Genomic DNA, 20,698 nt, shown 5'->3' with positions numbered 1-20,698 from the left:
GAAATTACTATGAATATGCTATTTTAGCTGGTGCCTGACAAGCATGATTCTCCACTCAACACAGACCTTTTTTGAACAAAGCACCTCACGAGCTCAGGCAGAATGGCGGCTCTTAGAAGACTTGGAAGCTGACGATTCCTCATTTCAAAACTTCATGCACAGAAACCATCCTTCTCTGGCAATGTGAACTCCGCTAGGAACTAGCTAGTCTGTGTTAATTGAATTTAACACACACTTCTCATGTTCAGGAAGTTTATGATGTACAGGTGGAGTGGGTGAGTTTTTAGCCAGGATCAATGCCCCCTTACTCAATCTGTACTCTGCGCCCAATTAGTATTTATATTTGCTAAGATCTGTTCTTAATTTGCTACCATTAACTTGTTTCTTTGCTCATTACTATTCTTTTCAGTTGCATATACTTACGCGTTCTACTTAAAGTGCGCTAATACTTTCTGAGGTACAGACACGAAAAGCAATAGTAACCAAAGATTCACCTTCCTGTAAACCCATCAAGCATCTACAATGGTCCCAGAGAAAAGGAGAACACAAATATTAGCTTCTGTGGCTACATCACTGCTTGTGCAAGTGTGCCATTATAGGAGACAAATTGCTAAATGTTTTGGAAATAAGACCAATGCAGTGTAAAAAGGGATCGGTCTGGCACCAACTGCTGGGTCACATCCACTCTACAAGAGACAGAACAAGCGTAGACTATTTTAGTCTCATTTAAGTCCTCAGTGAGGTGTAGCAGGAATTCACGGCGCACTCGTTACAACAACTTACCACATGTGGATATGCATGAGCAAACGACAGTAAAAGGGCTAGGAGACAAATATGGCCGTAACTAAAAAAATACTATCACAGCAGGAAAAGGAAATATTATGAAAGAAAGACTTACGAGGAACCCATTTTGAATGTTGTAAAACTATCAACCATTTTCAGTGGGATTCTAGCCACAGCTCAAACTTCTAGATAAAGGAAGCTGTAGTACACCAGCTCAGCTGGAGAGAAATTAAAGTACCAGCCGAAAAACGACCCTGCTTCATTAGGTATCCATGCCAATTTCCAAGGAGCTTATAACAACAACCATGGAAGAAAGTGTAGAGTTCTTGATGTCTGTATAAATGTTCAGACATCAATGTTGGTTTACACGCAGATGGATTGGCAAACCTTTACTAAACTCCTGATGTCCAACCTTGAACATTTTAGGTACTTGATCTTGACAGTGCACATCTAAGAAGCATTGTAAAGAGAATATTTCCATTGCAGAAGGAACATCTTGAACAGCAAGTGCTGTACAGAGTTTACTATGGTGTGTGAGCTCCGGCGGAGACCATTTTACTGAACAGAGGCAAGACTAGTCGCGATTTGCTCCATGCACTCTCATGCCCCCGCTAGAGAGCATGCCTGGTGCACTTTCCAGTGTTCAACTAAATGCTCTGACTTTGTGCATAGATGATACCTCAATAGGGCATTATGCTCAACTTCCTTTTCATTCCAGAATCAAGCTGGGTTATGTGAAAGCTGCTTTGCTTTTCCTGCCAAAGACTAAAATGCCTAGAATTTCCTGCTCACTGCTTCATATCCATTCTTGCAAGGGTAGGTGGAGGAATCCGCACCACAGGGGCTGACAAGTGCACACCTGATGCATGGAATTATTAGTAAGCTGGTTTAAAGCCCATCTTTTCTTAAGTGCTTCACTGGTCATCGTAGCAGTGTCGCCGTATCAAAGGAGAGAGTAAGGACTAGGTAAGCCAGTCCGGATCCCCAGGATTATATGTCAATATCAAAAAGGACTAGCTATTTAGGGAAAGGTGGGGGAGACTCAATGAAGTACGCGTGCCAGCACACCCATTGGTTTGTTCATGAAGCCCTCACCCACCAACCTAGTTGGTGGCATGCTTCATCATCGGGCCCACCACAGTGACACCGAGTGTGGACCAAACAGGACGCTGGAGGTCATAATCCGCACTCCACCACGTCCGTCTGCCTTTTTAGTAGCTAACAGGGGCCCAGTCATTAAAATGTATTTACTTACCCTCGGGTACTGGGACCCACTGTATAGCTTTTTAATCTTCACCTTCTCACCCATTACACTGCACACTCAGCAACATACCAGCTCCGCAGTAATCTGGCGTCGAAGCACACCCGGGACACACTCGGTGTCACTGTGGTGGGCCCGATGATGAAGCATGCCACCAACTAGGTTGGTGGGTGAGGGCTTCATGAACAAACCAATGATCAGCACAAAAGTATCCGAAAACGAGGTGTGTAGTGTCACACACTCCCTTTTTGTATTCCTTTTACACACGCGTACTTCATTGAGTCTCCCCCACCTTTCCCTAAATAGCTAGTCCTTTTTGATTTTGACATCGTAGCAGTGTTACAGTGTGATCCTCTGTTTCCAGAGATTCTGGTATCCTAAACCTATTTTGTAGTGCGTCCCAGTTTCCAACGCTAGGCCTGGGCTGCAGTGTTTTCCTGGATTCTTCTGATAGTGCTAATAAGTGCCTCCCGATTCCTTAAACTTCTGTAGTTTTTTTTGCAGTTTGTACATTCCTTTCTCTCCTTCCTTAGTTCCAAATGTCTGCCTTCCTATCCCTGCTGCGCTAGTCCTCAGTTTCCTACAGTGATTTGTGTGCTTGCTTTCTGCCAAGTGATCCCTTTGTTTTCACTTCTTTCTTACTAAATACTGGTCTATTGTGGCTTTGTATTTAGTTCTATAAAAATAATCACTTAAGGAGGATGCAAGGACAGAGAATTATCTGTTGGAAGCTAACCTACACAACAAAAAAGTATCTCAGACCTATGCTCCATAGACCTCGTGTGGAGTGTTGAAAGAGGACATGGTCAAACTCACACGTGTGTAAAAGGAATACAAAAAGGGAGTGTGTGACACTACACACCTCGTTTTCGGATACTTTTGTGCTGATCATTTTTTTTTTTTTTTTTAGTTCTCCACACTCGCTATTACTGCTTTGCTTATTTCTGTATGATTGCCAGGGGTCATGGGCAGACTTGACGACAAAGGTAGTGTTTCTGGTTGACTTAATATTGTCTTTATGTTACTTTTTATAACATCAATGTTATCAGACTTAGAGACCCAGACGTTGCAAGTATACCATTTAACTGGATATTTGCAGTGAACATCTGACAATAATTGTGAGTGAAGCACAAGCAGCGTCTGTCTTAGCCTTGGAACTCCTGAATGCTCTACACCACACCCCTCCACCATTAAGTTATTATGTGTATGCCTTGTACGTCCTGGATATTATTCTGAACTGCCTCTTGGGTGTATTTTCTGAGTTTAGACTGACTGAGTGAAGAGCTTCCACAATTGATCCCTTTTCCCAGCTGATTTACTTTGTGATTTTTGGCTGCTCTGTTACCAATAATTTCCAAAAACTAGAATAAAAGCAGATCTGTAAGTTAAACTAAGACTCAACTACATCACTTCCGTAGGAGATTACCCCATCACATCTCCTACCTTTCAGTGTCTGTTGATGGCTGTAGACACACTATGATAGCCTGCATAGCTTACATATAAAATAATATATTGACGTTTAATTCACAAGCCTTTTATAGGACAGCAACATCAACTGTAAATGGACGTCACCCTTCGACTCAGACCCAATTGCCGTTCCTCGGCTTTCTTGACTAACTTGAAGATCAGGCGTCCCATCGGAAAGACGAAGAAGCTAAAAGCACAAGGGATGTTTTCAAACTGAAGCCTGAAAATAACTGCACTCCATAGATTCTTTGCCATCTAGAGATTTGGGTACAGAGAGAGGAGCAATTCAATGCTGGTGGTGGTGAAACTACCAAACTTCCACACAGCTCTACCCAGTGAAACGAAAACCTTCCGATTGCGTCTCTTGAAAGGTTCCAGTGAATAAGCGGTTCTTGAATCAGATTAGGCAAGTTAAGGGTTGGCTCTTCAAGGTGTTGCCTTCCTTCATGCTTAGTCGGGCTTGTATAGAATGTCTAGAAAAGCATACTCATAGATGTCCGCTTCCAGATATCCTGTGCCTCGACTGCAATGGTACTCCGTGCTGAGTGCACTGATGGGCATAAGAATCTCACTCAAGGCTGTGCCTAAAGGAAAACATGGGGAAATCCAGGTGTGACCGAGAAGAAAGGAAACAATGAAATCGCAACTTTGAAGATAACAAAAGGTTCAGTACAACCGGTTGCACTGAAGGCCTGTCAGCCATTTGCCAATTTCAACCAACCATATCTGTGGTGGTGCATTCGGATTTCCAAATAGTTTGGACAGAGAAAGAACAGGATGACTGCATTAGTATAAGTTAAGTCATGATTCTGGAACTCACAGTTCTTGGTCTCAATGCTTCTGAACACCTGCCTGGCAGACTCCTTGATTAGCAAATGATACTACATGGCTTGCTGGAAAAAACATGATTAATCTGGTGTGGCAGTTTGTGGGGCCAAAGTAATAGGGTGATTTCAAAAATAGAGGGATCCTTGCACAGACAACTTCAAATTTGTGGCAGCATTTTTTTAAACAAGCTTATTCGGTGCTGCCTGCAACACAGGCAATTACCAACCAGTTGTGAAGGAGGGAGATTACGGACAAAAGGTAGCAAAATAATCATTAAACTAATTTTTCCCCTTTACTGTAGTTCCAATATTAGTTTTTCAACTCTCCTTTTAGTTGATACTCTTACTGAAATTGTGATTTGTTTTGAACAAAATGAAGGACAAACAAGTAGGGAGGCTAAAGTAAGGACAGAGGTATTGAATGAAGAGTTGAGAATGGGGAAGGACGGACTAGGGCACAAAAGGAAGACAGATTGCTTTAGAACTTGCCAATAATGATGCCCTAAAGTCCTCAAATCTCTCTCTACTCAAGAGTCTGAGGGAATCTCAATAGGAATCCTCAGGAAGTGGCAACCCAAACGTATCTGGTTACCCTTTCTAAATTCTCATGTGATTCCTCTGCACATGGCAGGTTCTCCGATGGCAAAAATCAGGAGAAGCTCAACTGCTAGAAATACCATGCGGAGGGCAGTGATGGACAGAAACCGGTTCAGACGGTTCTACTATATGGAGTGACAAGGCAGCACTGGGTGAGTATTTACAAACACAGGATGAAGGAGAATACCACCCCATAGATCTGGCTGTTCCAGGGCAGCAATAGAGGCGGGAGGCAATGCTTTTGGAGTGGGGCAACGTCTTCCAGGCAGACACTACACTAACTTAACTAACCCTGCAGAGCAACTATGGTGTCTTGCAATTGTTGAAGTCTCCAATGTCATGAGAGACCACAAGAGGTGATGTAGGCACAGTGCCCATCTGCAATAGTACATAAAACGTTTGATTGTTATTCTGGGGATGTGGAACTATGCAGACACAAAGCTGCCCTGAGCGAAATGGTGACTTGCCAGCAATTCAGAGTACAACTTCCTCACTGCCAAAGGTACAAGTGCCACAGAGGCCATGGTGTTCCAATGTGAAGACAAAGGAGGCTCAAATGCAATCGGGACCACTCCAGACATGCACTGTGAAAGGCCAACTGCACTGCACCTTACACAGGGACGCGCTACCCATCACCACATGAAATTCACCACAATCAACCGAGCAGCATTCTAAAACAAAACCGTAAAACATTCAAAAGATACGTGAACTTTAAACTGCGTTTAGATGTTAATTCACACATGAAAAAATTATTGCAAACAAAAACCTGCAGGACTTAGGAGAGGGGGAGCCAAGCAGAAAGCAGGTTAGACCGATAGAGGAGCCGCGTAGGAGGAGCAGTGTAAGGGTCGGGAGCAGAAAAGCAAACAAAGTACACAAATGTGTCCTCACATATCCCAGCGCAGTTTCCTCTGTCGGAGTTGAGATTTTGGAGGTTTTATAATTTACATTTTTTTCCAACGCAGAGACAAGTCACATAAGATGAACCAAAGAGCATAAAAAAAAGAGAAAACATTCTGCATTAGACAGCACAGAGAAGGCGGGGAGGAGAAGGACGTTGGAAACAGGAAGCGGAGGAACTGCATCATAGCACAAATATTTTGTTGCCATCCCAGATTAGGTTCAAATTTAGCTCTCAACTCCCCTGTGTCAGCAATGTAATGACCCAGTACAATACCCTATTAAGTTAGCCAATTAATATGTTTTTTCCTAACAAATATATATATATATATTATATAATATATAGAGATTATATATTGTTTTCTTTGTACATAGGCAGTTCCTCCGCTGCTTCTCATCAGGTGATACAAGGATTCAGATGATATCTGAAAACTTCCAAATGAGGGGGCGAGAAGCTGTGTGATCTTGGTTACTTACCAAAAAGGAGCAGGAGGCATTTGCACTTGGCAGGAAAGTTACCAAACAGAAAGGGAAGGGCACACTTATCCTGCTGAGCAAGTACAAGTCACCTTTATGTGATCAGCACAGGTACATCAACCCCCTTCATCAGTCCAAGCACAGAATCACGAGAGAGATGGCGCAAAGATCGCACAGAGAACACCGGCTTACACTTCATGCCTACACCTACTTAATAATGGTGTCCTTCAGCAGTATGGCTCAGGCTATTTAGGACCGTAACCACTGATCGCATCCCTAACACGACATCCCACTCGTTCTAGCAAGAGGTTCAGACCTAATGTAAATTGTAGCTCTTCCCAAGTAAAAAAGAAAAATAGGCAACCTAGGACATTCAGCTCCTTTCAGTGAATGATCCCTTCTCAACTTTTTACCCTGGTGTTTGGACTACAAAAGGTGCGCTTCGTTCATCCCAGCCCCAATTACCAAAGTTAAATAGAGACATTATCTCGCTGCCCAGTAAAACTTGCCATGAGCATCAAAGCCTTGCTGAAAGGGCCCTCTGTACTTTGGCTCACCGCTCCCCATGGCGTGCTTTTATACCACAGAACGGGCATCTGCTCTTCTGCCTCACTAATGGGGTAACAATCATGATGCCCGTGGTTGTCACCCGCACTTCATCTCCTGCCCCAATTCCTACAGCCATTCTCCTTACCCCAACCCTCCAGTGGCGACTTTACTCTGTGCAGATCTTTTTGCCTCTTACCTCTTTCAAGGGAAAAGCAGAGGAGAAAAATGAGATGAAATTTACAGGTTCTCTGCTGGCATCCTACCTCACTGTGATTTCACGCTGAGATGACAAGAAGGGTCAGTCAGGGTTAGAGATCATGGCATGGCATTCCATTACAACACACATGGGAAGCAGGTGAACAAACGGAGGGGAGGTGGGGGGGAAGAGAGAAATAAAACAAGATCACTCAATGGCCAAGCCAGTCAGAAAACAAGCCAGTGCAAAAACAGGTCACAGCAGATTACAAGGCATGAATACAGCAGTCATTGATCATGTACTTGGGTTGCCCATCCAAGGGTCATGCATTTCACCAGCACCTGGGGGTCCAGGGCACTTTGCTTTCTCCAGACCAGTCAATTCACAGACCACCACATCACGTGCATCGAGCGTGCAAGCATCTAGCTTCTGGAGTTTTCATGCTGGTGTGTCTTAATTCCCAATAAAAAGAGCAGTGCGGTATACAAAGCCCTTGTTCCACCCCCTGCAATATCATGGTAAGCTGTAGGCAATTATTAGCCTTTTTTCATGCACAAACATTTAACTGATGAGGTGGAATACACAATCATCAGAAATAGGTTTGGAGAAAAATCCTCTAGCCACCGATTCCAAATTCATGTGTGTTTATCTGCCAAGGGAATCCTGGGCTCTGCTCCAGGCTTTAACATTTAGATGTGGAGAGGCAGCTCATTTGCACATGATATAGATAGGGCAAGCTTCAGATCCTCTCTGGAAGGAGAACATAGATTAAGGCTCTGGTGCGAAGTGAACAAATGAAGAAGGCATTTAACAAGCCTTATGATGGAAGGTTGCCGACACAGCTACTCTGAAGGTACATCCATGCTATCCACTTCAGCTAAGACACCAAGAACTATTTGACGTTGTGGAGGCTGATTAATAAACAGGGAGGAAGGAGAACATGGATTTGTGTGCAGTAACACCTTTATTAGAGCGCTCATAACAAGGGGACAGCCCCAAGCCATCATCTCTTATGGGCGAATAAACGTGTTGCATCTTCCCCAACTCTATGAAACCTAACGCCGCCCAGCCAATCCTCTAGTTTGAAAGTATGCCCCATAATAACGGTATGCTTGTAGACTCTTAACAGTAACTTCTGTTCAACATCTGTGTTCATTACCATAACTAGCACTAGATGTGGTAATTAGCAAGAAGCAAATATTAAAATCTCTAAAATGGCCCAGGTGTGGGTCAACTGTACAGTGGAGAGAATTTCACTTCGCTCTTCATTTAGAATATTGCTCCAGAGATGTTAAAGCGGATGTTCTGATCTAAGACCTCGACAGTAGAACAATATAAGAGAAGAAAATGCAAACAGCTGCCCTATCATCTGACAGAAGCAGTCATTCTTTCTGTCCTGTTCTGGCAAAGCATTGTATTTAGGACTGTGATGTTCACAGAATAACGGAATGACAACAGAATATGGCAACGCAAATGTAATGTCCAGGGAAGCATAGAGACAACGCACGTGCGTCAACTATGAACCTCATGTTTTTTTTTACTTTACAGATGGCCTGATGTGATTGGATAGGAGACTCACAATGTTTTCAATAGAACTCGTGGGTTTTGCAGTCATAAGTGGCTGCTGGGTCCAATAAATGAATCGAGACATTCATAGTCCTTGCCTCCATGCTCTTAATAGATCGGAAACGAATGCGTCATGTCAGCTAGGGAATTTTTCATTTACACTCATCATTCACATTGTGCTACCTTGGAGACAGGATAAAAAGCAATCTTCAATTTAAAGCTGCATCGACTGACCACTGAATTAAAGCAACCTACAATGTTATGCCCACATTACATAGAGCCAAAACGGGAAACATCCTTTACAACGCAACTTTTACCACGCAGTGCCTTTACGACGCAACTTTTACAACGCAAACCATTACAACGCATTGCGCTGGGGGGCGCTCTAGGATAGGGAATAGGTTTAATTTACTGTCCAACACCTTCCCTACTATCCACGGGGACTGAAGTTGGAATAGTAAATTAAACTATTCACTATCCAGCGCCCCAAAGCACTATGCGTTGTAATGGTATGCGTTGTAAAAACCGCGTTATAAAAGCATGCGATGTAAAAGCATGCGTTGTAATGTCATACATCCAGCCAAAACGGTCACGACAGGAAGAAACAGACTGACCTTTAGTTCCCTTGCTGATTTACATCGATATACAAGGAAAGGAACTGGAGGGTGTAGAGGACTGGGCAGTGGAGGATAGGAAGGGAAAGACGAGAGACCTGACCAGTTGGGAATCCGGGTGGGTGTTCACCTCTATACTACAGACCACAGTACCAAGAGTATTCAAACCCTTCAGCCCGATGCAGTGCCTGGCAACGATTTGTGTAGTTGTATGGTTTCTCCACTTGCCAATTACTTTGCCACCCAGTCCACAGTTCCTAAAAATGTGATATTTTTCTTGCTTCGGTTCCCTTGGTTCATTTAGTTAGAGTGTCAGTGCCAATCTTTCTAATTTTGTTTCTGTCTGTGTACCCTGTTGTTGTGATCAGTTTCTACCTTACCAGTCAATGGCATCCTAGGGTTCTCCGCCAGGTCCTGGTTGGTGAGAGGGTTCATTAATGCATCAACTCGAGTATGGTGGTTGAAGTAGTCTTTTACTTAACTATGTGGTAATTCACTAATATTGCTAGTTAACTTTATACATGTATGTGTGCACAACCTCTGACTGATGGCCCTGTGTGCAGTAGCGGCTGCTACCGGGTTGGGGTGGTGAGGTGCGGAGGATGTGGGGCGGGGTGAGGGTGCTGGGTCCTTTTCATCTTCTTGGACTCTGTAGCAGGAAGTACCCAGGCTCCCCAAAGCCAATCACAATGCTGCAATGCCGCGGTGAGACTGGTCTGAGCGCCATGGTTCGGCGCTGTCAGGGACTGGATGCCTGGCCATGTTCTCCACCCAGGCTGTGATGCAGTTTGGGTGGAGAACATGCCAAGTGCACATGACTCTTTGGCCAGCTCAAGACGGCCGGCCAAACTGTCATGTGCACTTGGAGAGTGCCACCACTCTTCCTCCTCTGCAGTGCTCTGGCTTCACGAGCCTAGCCTCACCTGCAGGAAACAACTGAGCCACGGCAGTAGGAAAAATAAAAGGATAGTAACGTTACGTTATCATTTTATTTTTTCCTTTTTAGACTGCTCTGAGAGCAGTGGGGTGACACTCCTCCGCCTTAGCGGAGGAGCCGCTCCTGCCTTTGTGACCGAAGACATGGAGACTGAATCTGCTCATGCAGACAAGTGGCTCTCTCCCTTAGCCTCTTTTCCCTGGCTGTTGTCAGTAAAAGCTGCTTGTTGGAGTCTGGGTGGGATCGGATCCCTAACAATCAGTCACCATTCTGTCCCATTTACCTTCCAATGCTTTGGCCTGTGGCTTGAATGAGATAAGGAGGAGGTGGGGTGACTTACTGTCTCGAATTAGAGGGGCCCGGGTGGACAGATTATAGAAAAAGAGGATATTGAACGTGAATTTTGAGTTAGCACAAGCACCATGCCACAAAAAAGAAAGTGTGGGAACAGAGGCCAGGATATGTACACAAAAGCCAAGCATGTCTTAAAACCAATATTTTGCTTTTTGAAGATATTGCCTCGCAACGTACCCTCGAAAGTAACAAGCAGACGCGGGTGTGAACATGCAGTTTAGCCATGTACTTATCTGGACTGGTTGCAATAACTTTTCTACCTCCCCAATGTCATCACCCTTGTGTGCGTACCTTCTCCAGCTGGCTGTGCACGTGCTGAACAATAAGATCCAACGCCACAAAGTTCTCACCACCTACATGGACAAAAAAAAAAAAGAAAAAGCAATCAGGAGCATGAGCAGCTCTGAAACCACACAGCTTCGATACATAGAGTCTAATGAAGCAGGACTCCCCAGAATTGCCCCACAACACATTGGCTCCTTCTGAAAGTAAAGGACGCTTGGACAGATGGACGTTTAGGCATTCCAGTTAAGCGTGATCAACTTGAGGGTGCTTCAATGTGACGGGGGCAATGAAAGGGGCAACAGGACACACGTAACACCTAGGGATGGACTGTGAAATCTGAGCAAACAAATAGATAAAGATTTTCTTTAATCTCACACTGTTTACTGGTGTCCAGAAATTGAGAAAATGGTCTAAACAATAAATTACAGTAATGAACAAACCACCATCTTAGTTTTATTTTGTAAATCCAGGGGCTGCCTTCAGTTAGATAGTAGTCAAGTGCAAACGGGAGACAAGCTTTAGGATTTGATGTTTCTTAAGCACTGTGGGGTCTCTCTCATGAACTACTTTGTACGTGAACACCAAGTCTAAATACCGTTTTGTGCATTTACAAATATTCAGACTAACATGTTCAATTAATAACACAAAGTACCTGTGTCACAGCTGCATTTGAACAACTAAAGTGTACCAATAGGTCAGACTGGCTTTGGCCGAACTACCCACATCAAGGACAGAGTTGCTGGAACACAGACTAATAATCTATAGACTGTTTTCCATTACCAATGGTGTGGCGGTCACAGCACTGGGGCTCGGCTACAACACGAAGAAATCACTCAGCTAAAAAGAAGCAGTTCCAAAGATCATTGTTTGGGGACAATAGATACCAGATGAAGGAGCAAATATGAAGGGAATGGGATGGGCCAAGTAGGATGCACACGTCGGCACAGTTCTGGCGTACAAAGCCATGGAAGCCGTTTCCAGGCATATGACCTCCTGGTAGAGCTACCAGTAGTGGAAAATGATGGAAGATTAGACAAAGAGGACAAAGCCTGATACCCGAAGAACAGGCCGGTTGGAGTGGCTCATCCTCAGCTTAGAGGGGGCTAATTACTCCAGATAATTTCAATGTGAAGTTGGGATGGAAACTATCACGTGCTCTTTTTTGTTTGCCACTGCACCACCACCAAGTGGGTCCCCACCAGATGCAAATCCGCCTTGACCCTACTCTGATAGGAAAAGACCAGTCGAACTGCCAGGTCAGGTCTGAACAACTAAGATAGCATGGCATCAGACCTCAGAAGAAGTAAGGGGAGCAAGCTGGTGAAACAGTATTGCAGGGATGAAACTCTTCTACATTTTGGAGTGAAATACCCAGCAGTAAACTTCCAGTGAATGCAATCTTTTACCTGAACAGGCCCCACCCAGATGGCAGGCTAACCATTCATACCCCATGAGCCACTCTTGCTTCCTGAACCCTCCGCAAGCAGGGCATTAATGGCGGCACCAGTGAAACGAAGAGAAAGGTCCCAAAAACACAAGAGAAGGCAGCAAGACTAGTGCAGAATGTAAAAGGGAGAGAGGACATAATGCTAGCGCTTAACCTCTTCGATGCTAATGACAAGGTCAGCTCGTCATGCAGTTCCACTGGAGCTGTGCTAATGACGAGCTGACCTTGTCATGAACAAGGCAAATTTGGAGCTTTCAGCACAGGAGAAAAATACCCTGTAGCATTGAAGGTGTTAAGCAACTTACAGGCTGCAAATGAATGAAGACACTTTTCAGATACCTGGAGCTATGCACCGCCAAACAGAACTGAAACATGTATCCCACAGTGCAAAAGACTAGCAGCACTGCTACATCAACCTGCTTTTCCAAACTATGAGAAAAGGCACAGGTGAATTCACAGTGACAGTGGGAGGAACAGAAAGTTGAAACACTGCCAACAATTGCCCTCTGAAGCAGCTTGAAAAGGTACCTAGTAAAATCACCACAAATAAACAAAGCAGTGTTACTGGAAACCCTAACACGATGTATATAACTGCAAGCTAGGATTACCTGTGAGTCATATCTTACATCACCATGGATGTTATAACAAGTGGTCCTCAAACACAGGGCGGCAGAAGCGTAAAGAAAACCACGCACCCACAGAACTGGCAAAGACAAACAATAATTAAACTCCAACGGTTCTGCATAAGCTCTCCATTCACAGTGGAGTAACTGGAAGCTTTCTTTCCCCATCGGACGACGGATCCTGTGAAGAGGGGTACTATACGACAGAGGGGGCAGAGGACAACAGTTGTACAAGGATGCTCCACAAACCAGAACATGCGTGATACATAAGCCAAACACAGGTGTCTTCCAGGTGACAAAAGGTGAATTCTGAGTAATTATGTAGCAAAAAGCTTCGCTTCCCTGCCACTGCCACTGGTACAAAAGGCTGAACTATAATTACGGGTACATGTGATAATCATGCTTGAGAAAACCCTTAATTAAACAAGTGAATGCTAGTAGAATTGAGAGATCCCACTGTACAAACTAATCTTTTTTTTACTGTAAATCTGAGTGAACTTTGCACAAATTATACTGATTTTACAACAGAATACAATGTAGGGCAATATCTACACCCTGCTTTCAAAAGTCAATGTCCCCTTATCACTTGACCTATAAATAAAGTACACCGCCTGCCTTCAGTCTCCTGGAAGCTTTGATCCCAGTGACTTTCAGCATCAAGGATATTTATAGAACACTAATCCGGGATGAAAAGAACACCTGACCTTTTTAAAATATGTATGAACTCAACTTAAGTTTAATCCCAAGGCAGAATTAGGTGCATCATATTGATGAACTTCTGCAGTGTCCAGTTACAGAAGAAGATATGCACACGTCTGTGCTAGATCGGACTTTCCTCAAAACCTTCTCCAATAGGAGACTGTCCCATGAATCTGAATTGAAAATCAGTCAGGAGGGTCATCTGCCCTATATTCTCAAAGATGGAAGCTCCCCTGGTAGGCGGCACCCCCTGCCACTAATCTACAACCCGGATCAGAGATGCCCAGACGACGGCTTTCACAATGTGCGGCATTCATGGCCTGAGCTGAAGTTCCGAATAACATGTCAGCTTGTCAGGAGAACAGAAAGGCACAGTAAGACTTCTCAGAAGTACCGTCAAGGAAGGGATTTTTGGGGAACTCAGACCCTTGCATATGCATGGAAAATATTAGTGGGGGGAAGTTTTTATTGGTGGCAAAAATGTGGTCTCCATTTTTAAAGTGTACAAGTATCTTCACTGGACATCTGGAATTGCAATAAACTATGTGGCTCTAGAAGAGAATTCATGCTGCAGTGCCATAAACTTCAGCCTCCACCAACCTGTGCCCATGGCATAGACAGTGGAGAAGTGTGGCTCAATGGTTAGAGCGGCAGACCCTGATGCAGAGGTCTTGCCCGGGACCAGGGTTCAATTCCCCGCCTCGGCGGGTCTTGGGCTCAAATATTCCAAGGACCTGATAATTCTCGCCTCAGTGCCTATTCCAATCATGGAGTCCCACTCTGGGCAATAGCTTGCTTAATCTCCACAACGGCCCCCACAACGCTAAGGATGCCTGGCCTCCACCTTGGGGGTGCCCAGGAGTGGACACCTCACAGGGAAAGCCAGGATGGGTTCCACAGCGGTATTCGTACAAGCGCCTTGAGACCCTTGCGGGTGAGTAGTGCGCTATACAAGTATCAATTTACAGTATAAACAACAAAGTCCCAATCAATACCAGTCCTAGGACTTCATCTTATAGGTCCACCATCTACACTCCCAACATTACGGGTCCAAGTAAAGAAGTCTTAAGTGCTGGCCTCGCAAAGTGCTTGGCAGACCATACGGTCTTCAAGCTACCCTGTTGTACCCTTTTATACTCTTCTCCAACTAGGCCTAAGATATTGTACCTCACCAAATAAGAAGGCAAAACTTGTTTCTGAAAGCGCACAGAAAACTCACCTCGGGGAACTACAATATCAGCCACTTGCACTGTGGGCTCGATGTACTGCTCAAATGCTGGCTTCACAAACTTGTTGTACTGTTTGATGACTCCCACAATGTCTCGCCCCCGTTCCATGATGTCTCTTTTAAGGCGGCGCACAAGGCGAATGTCCGAGTCAGTGTCCACAAAAACCTTCATATCTAAGAGCTGAATGAATAAAAAAAGAAAAGAAAACCATTAGAGTCATGTCTAATAAGTGTAAGGACATTTGATAAAATGTCATACATATGCAGAACCCAGTTCGGGATAAACAATGTAGGAAGAGCTGACAGAGGTCCCTGAAAGCGGAACAGCAGACATGCAAGGGGCGTGGGCACAGCTGGGAATGTTCCCAAGACCTGGAATAGTAGGCATACAAAGGGGCACCGTCAGAGCAGAGAAGGGCCCCTGGAACAGTGGGCATTCACGGGCAGAAATAAAGTGCACTAGCACAGCTGAGAGAGTTCCTTAAAGATCGAACAGTGGCATTCTAGCGGGAACGTCTCAGGTGCACTTTTCTGAGCTGGAAAGAGTCCCTAGAAATGAAACCTCAACTACATAGGCTAATATGAAGTGGACCGGCAGAGCCGGGAGGGCACCAAAGAACTGATACAGAATGCAAGTAAGTAGGGGGTACTTGGCGCACCGGCCGAGCCACAAAGGGTCACTAGGCCTGCAATTATAGAGATGTTATGGAAGTACACAAGGTATGTATAGGAACAGCCAGGAAGTGCCCCATATGCCTGAAACAATTGGCATAAAACATTATGCAAGCGGTTTGCGGAACAATGGTAGTGTGTGGGATGGATTTGCACTTGCGGAGATTTAAAGGGCTCCCAAAGCCAAAATAAAATAACTGGAGGAGGCATGCCGTGCACTGGGAAAGCAGGGAGTGGTCCCTTGAATCAGAATAGTAGGTGTTTTTCTATGTGAGAGCAAGCCTTGCCCCAATACAAACTACTTTGGAGATTTTTAACTTCCAGGACTTGAAAAATTAAAAACGCATGTCCAACGTTTAAAATACCATGCACCCTGCCCTATGGGTACTTGGGCTCTACCTTTAAGGTGACATATATTAAAAGGGAAGTTTTAGGCCTGGCAAAGGGTTTGTCAGGTCGAATTTGCAGTTTTAAAACTGACATGCTGGGCTGTAGCGGCAGGCATAGAGGCACATTTTCCCTTTGTTACAGTAGTGGTGGCACAATCAGTGCTGCAGGCCACTGGTGGTATTTAACTTCAGGCCCTGGGTACACAAGATGTCATACTAGGGACTAATAGGCAAGTTAAATATGCCAAGCGAGTATCTGTCAGTTGACACATATACTTTAGGTGTCTGAGGACATTGAACGCTAGAGCGCTGATCTCCAGTGCTGATGTCAAGAGTCAGTAACACCAGCACTAAATCTAGCAGCGAGTGGGGGCAAAAAATGGGGAGGGGGGTGGGTAGGTCCTGAAAAAAGGTACTTTCCTCACAAGCAGCAAGCAAGTGCCCAACAAGATACTCTGTTTATGAATAACAAAGAAAATCCTATGATAGAGAATCACTGTTCATATGACAGTTTGTTTTCTAGTCACAAAAGAGGCATAATGGCCATTTTCGAAGTCTTGGATTCCATAACCTGCTCTAAGGTGAGGTGGTAGGTTCAGGCCTGTGATCTACTGTATCAATTTACTTTCCCATGCAGTTTTAAAACGGACATGCTGGGCTGTAGCGGCAGGCATAAAGGCACATTTTCACTTTGTCACAGTAGTGGTGGCACAATCAGTGCTGCAGGCCACTGGTGGTATTTAACTTCAGGCCCTGGGTACACAAGATGGCATACTACGGACTAATAGGCAAGTTAAATATGCCAAGCGAGTAACAGCTTGCCCTTGAGCATCGTGGGCTTGGCAGAATCAGAGGGGTCTAACCAATGTACCCGTGTAGAGGTTAATAGACTGGAGCTGCTTCATGGTAGAATCGGAGCGGTTCCGCGGTAGAACTGGAGCTGCATCATAAGCTTCACTGACAAGTACATTTAATGAATGAAAACTGCCCATGATCTCCCACCAATATTTGTGTCAAACAGCCTGCTGCTGCAGGCTGGCCCTAAATAAAACATTTAGAATACTGAAACCGTGAGCAACATGCTCTTAACAGGGAACACACTAGCTTTCACGGTTTTAGGCAAAGACTGATTTGGCTTCGATGAAAAATGTAGCAAGGCTCTGGCACCTTCATTCATATAACTGAGTCTTCCTCAGCAGCTTGACCTTTTAGCAGCAATAATAAGAGGAACAAAACCTCACTGTATATTGATGCCATATACCGGGCCTCTGAATGGTCATTAAACACAAGACCAATGAAGAAAAAGACAAAACTGACATACAAGCTCAGAGAACCATGTCGAATTACACATTAAAATAAGCAATCTTAGAGGGATACTGAAATGTTGATCAATTTCCTCTAGGCCATCAAAGCATGTAGCAGTAGACCTGGTGAAGTGACTAAGCTGGTGACTGGTTTGACCAGGAGAGGCGGGTGAGGGGGAGAGAACTGTTCTAACTAGCCGAGGCAATACTTCAATACCAAGTGCAAATAACTTCGATATCCCACCCTTGATATTTCTTTGCCAGCACTACTCTAGCCACTGGTTTAGTATACAAATAGCTTGAGCCTCTTCCTGAACTATAACCATAAGTTTTTACATGAACAAGTTGCTTATCTTCTGTAACTCATTCTGGTAGACACTGCAGACTGATCACTTTTTGAATGTTCCCCAGGAGTCAGACTGGATCTGATTTTTTTTTAGCAGTAACTCTACATGCCGGAAGGTAGCGCCGTTTGGCTCCGCACAGACAATCTTTGGCTCCAGAAAGACATGCAGGGCCTATATAAGCGCCACTCCCTATAACCCAATACTGCTTCAGGAATGTATGAAGGGACGCCCACGTAGCCGCCTGGCAAATGTCTAAGACAGGGAATCTGTTTGCCAACACAGTAGATGCAGCTCTGGAACTGGTGGAATGAGCATGCGGGTCCTCCCGGACGCTGCTTTTTGGTCAGGGAGTACCAGATCTTAAAGCAGAGCACAAACCAGCAGGAGATGGTTTTCTTCTAAACTGCCTTGCATGTTTTCACTCCAGAGAGCCCCACGAAGAGCTGATAGTCCACACAGTGGTCTTTAATACGATCTACATAGAATATTAACGCTGGGGTCCAGGCAATGAGGTCTCTCCCCCTCCTAAGAGGAACACCAGCAGGGTGATGGTCTGATCGATGTAGAATGGGGCCACAAAGTTCGGCAGGAAGGATGCCTGAGCCTGTAGAACCAGTTTGTCTGGTGAGACGTGTATGGCGGAGTGATTGACGCTCGCTCACGCTGTACAACGGCCCCTCGCGGCGGGATGCCTGGCTTTCACCTTGTGGATACCCTGCCAGGGTTATCTCACAGGGGAATACCAGGACGGGTTCCCTAAGCAAGCGCTTAGAAACCGCTTGGTGATTTGCGCTATATAAATTCCTGTACATTTACATTTGTACTGAGGTGATTGCGATGAGGAACACAGACTTGATAGTGAAGAGCCATAAAGGACAGCAGTGAAGCTTCTCGAACGGGATGCACACCAGAAAAGTCAGGACCATATTAAAGTCTCATTGGGGCACGGCACAGGGAGTAGGTAAAACATGTTGTAGATCGCATCACAGCTGAGGACTTAGAGGGGGCTGATCAGGAAATTGTACGAAGGTCGAAAGATAACCCTTAACTGTGCCCAAAGCACAGCCTTGCCGGGACAAGAGACAGAAAAAACAGAATGTCAGGTAATGGCCTGGAGGTGATGAGTTTGGCATGTTACCCATCAAGCTACAAATTTGTCCCAACGACCGGCGTATACAGTTTTCGTGAAGGGTTGCCTAGCTGCCAAGATTACATCAACCTACTCCGGAAAAGGTCAAAGGTATTCAGCTGTCGCTGCTTAATCTCCATGCATGAAGGTGGAGACTGCCAAGGTCCGGGTGCAGAACACTGCCCCGTTGTTGCGACAGCAGGTCATCGCAGAGAAGCAGCCTGATTGGAGGACATATGCTCAAGCCCAGGAGTTCCAGATGCCACACTTTTTGCGCAATCCACAGCCACTAGAATGACTTGAGCCTAGTCTATCCTAATCTTTTTGATAAATCCGGCAGGAGTGGTATCATCAGAAAGGCATACAGGAGCCCAGAGTTCCACTTGAGGGGGAATACGTCTCAGAGTGAAAGATGCCTTGAAAACTCCAATTCATAGGAATGCTGACATTGCAAGTTCTCGGTTTTGGCGAAAAGATCAAGCATATGTTCTACCCATTCATGGAAGAGACCATGCACCACCTCTGGGTGGTAACTGCCATTCAAGATCCACAAGTTGTCGAAGGCAGAGCTCATCTGCCCTGGTATTCAATGATCCGGCAAGAAAATTCCTTGGTGATCCTGCCATTTCCAGAGGTGCAAGGACTTCTGGCAAAGGGTCCATGTTCCCACCCCACTCTATTTGTTGCAGTACCACCTGGTGATGGTGTTGTCTGTGAGCATCTGTGCTACCGTTCCCTTGATGGGCGGAAGGAAGGCTTTCTACACCCAGTAGATAGCCCTCCTCCCCAGAAGGTTGATGTGGAGCTGGGTGCTGTGTCGGAGATCAGAGGATCTCCACCTCTACCAGATAGCTGCCCAACCTAGAAGTGATGAATCAGTCATCACTGTCCGTTATTGGTGGGGAAGGAAGAGGGGTCTGCTGCTGAACCAATCGCGGTCCAGCAACCTTCACCGCAGATCTTCTGCGGTCTCCTCTGAAATTTGAACATGGACAGCGAGTACCCCTTGATGTTTGGCTCACAGACTTTAAATCCCACTGCAGAGCCTGCATATGCCACCTGGTGTGCTTGACCAGCAAGATGCAGGAGCCCATCAGTCCAAACTGCTTCAGTGTCTAGCTCACCAAAGTCCAAGACTGAGGCTGAAAGATTGGCATTATAGGCTGAATGTATCGGCGGGGGGAGGTGGAGGGGCTGTCGCGAAATCGAACCATGTCCAGAATGGCTCCAATGAAGGGGGTGTCTGAGAATGAGTTGGGTGTGACTTTGGCACATTGATAGTGAACCCCAAAGTTGACAGGAGGTTTGCCGTAGACTGGTGGTGGTTGATGACTGCCTGAGCAAAGCGCGCCTTCAACAGCCACCATCGCCATCACTTTCATCAACACCGGTGGGGCGCTGGTGAAGTTAAAAGGGGAACACTGCAAACTTGAAAATGCTTCTGACCGACAGTGGAACTGCAGGACTGGGATATGGAAATAAGCATCCTGCAGGACCTGGGCTAGCATCTTTAATGTGTGCTTCCGCAAGAAGACCGGTGAGAGGGCGAAGACCTAACATAGGACGAATGTGCTCGCCCTTTTGTGGCATGAGGAAGTTTGCATGAATAAAACCCAGTTCGTACTTTCAAGGCCAGAACACCACTTTATGGCCACTTTGGCCGAAAGGACCTGCACTTCCTACTGCAAGGTGGACAGGCTGCCCTGATGGTGGCGGAAGGTGCATCGGGATGGCAAGAAACAGGTGGGCATAGCCCTTATGTACAGTTTTGAGGACCACCTTGTCTGAACTGATGCCCTGCCACCTTTGGAAGAATAGCGGATCTGGACTCCAAAAGGGTGGCTGTGTGCCGAGAAGGACACACTAAAGTGGTTTTAGGGCAGCAGATGGAGGACTGAGCAGCCGGTTGTCCCTACAGTCCTGGGCGTTGTATTTGAGAACCATGATCTTGCCCACGAAAGGGCTTAAAGGCCTGCTGGGCGCGTGGAGGGGTCTGGATTTGTCAACTGTTGTCGCAGAGGGTGGAATTGTCTGGTGAGGGCCAACG

The 20,698-nt window shown here is 45.5% G+C and overlaps 1 protein-coding gene across 3 annotated transcripts in view; it reads right to left on the bottom strand.

The window, feature by feature from the left end:
• The window catches only part of LOC144763981 (uridine-cytidine kinase-like 1), a 197,164-nt gene that overhangs the window by 51,467 nt on the left and 124,999 nt on the right, over window positions 1-20,698 (bottom strand). The window contains exons 6-8 of one of the 3 annotated variants that reach the window (XM_078650092.1): window positions 14,802-14,991; window positions 10,820-10,881; window positions 7,125-7,141 (exon numbers count right to left, since the gene is read on the bottom strand). In XM_078650092.1, coding sequence (XP_078506218.1) covers window positions 7,125-7,141; window positions 10,820-10,881; window positions 14,802-14,991 — 269 coding nt within the window. Of the gene's footprint in view, window positions 1-5,826; window positions 5,847-7,124; window positions 7,142-10,805; window positions 10,882-14,801; window positions 14,992-20,698 lie in introns of all 3 variants that reach the window. The other 2 variants (XM_078650091.1, XM_078650093.1) reach the window with 2 other exon arrangements.

This window comes from Lissotriton helveticus, chromosome 6 (assembly GCF_964261635.1).
Source record: "Lissotriton helveticus chromosome 6, aLisHel1.1, whole genome shotgun sequence".
Classification (NCBI taxonomy): domain Eukaryota; kingdom Metazoa; phylum Chordata; class Amphibia; order Caudata; family Salamandridae; genus Lissotriton; species Lissotriton helveticus.
The sequence above is the reverse complement of the archived record's forward strand: the minus strand, read 5'-3'. Positions and strand labels throughout refer to the sequence as shown.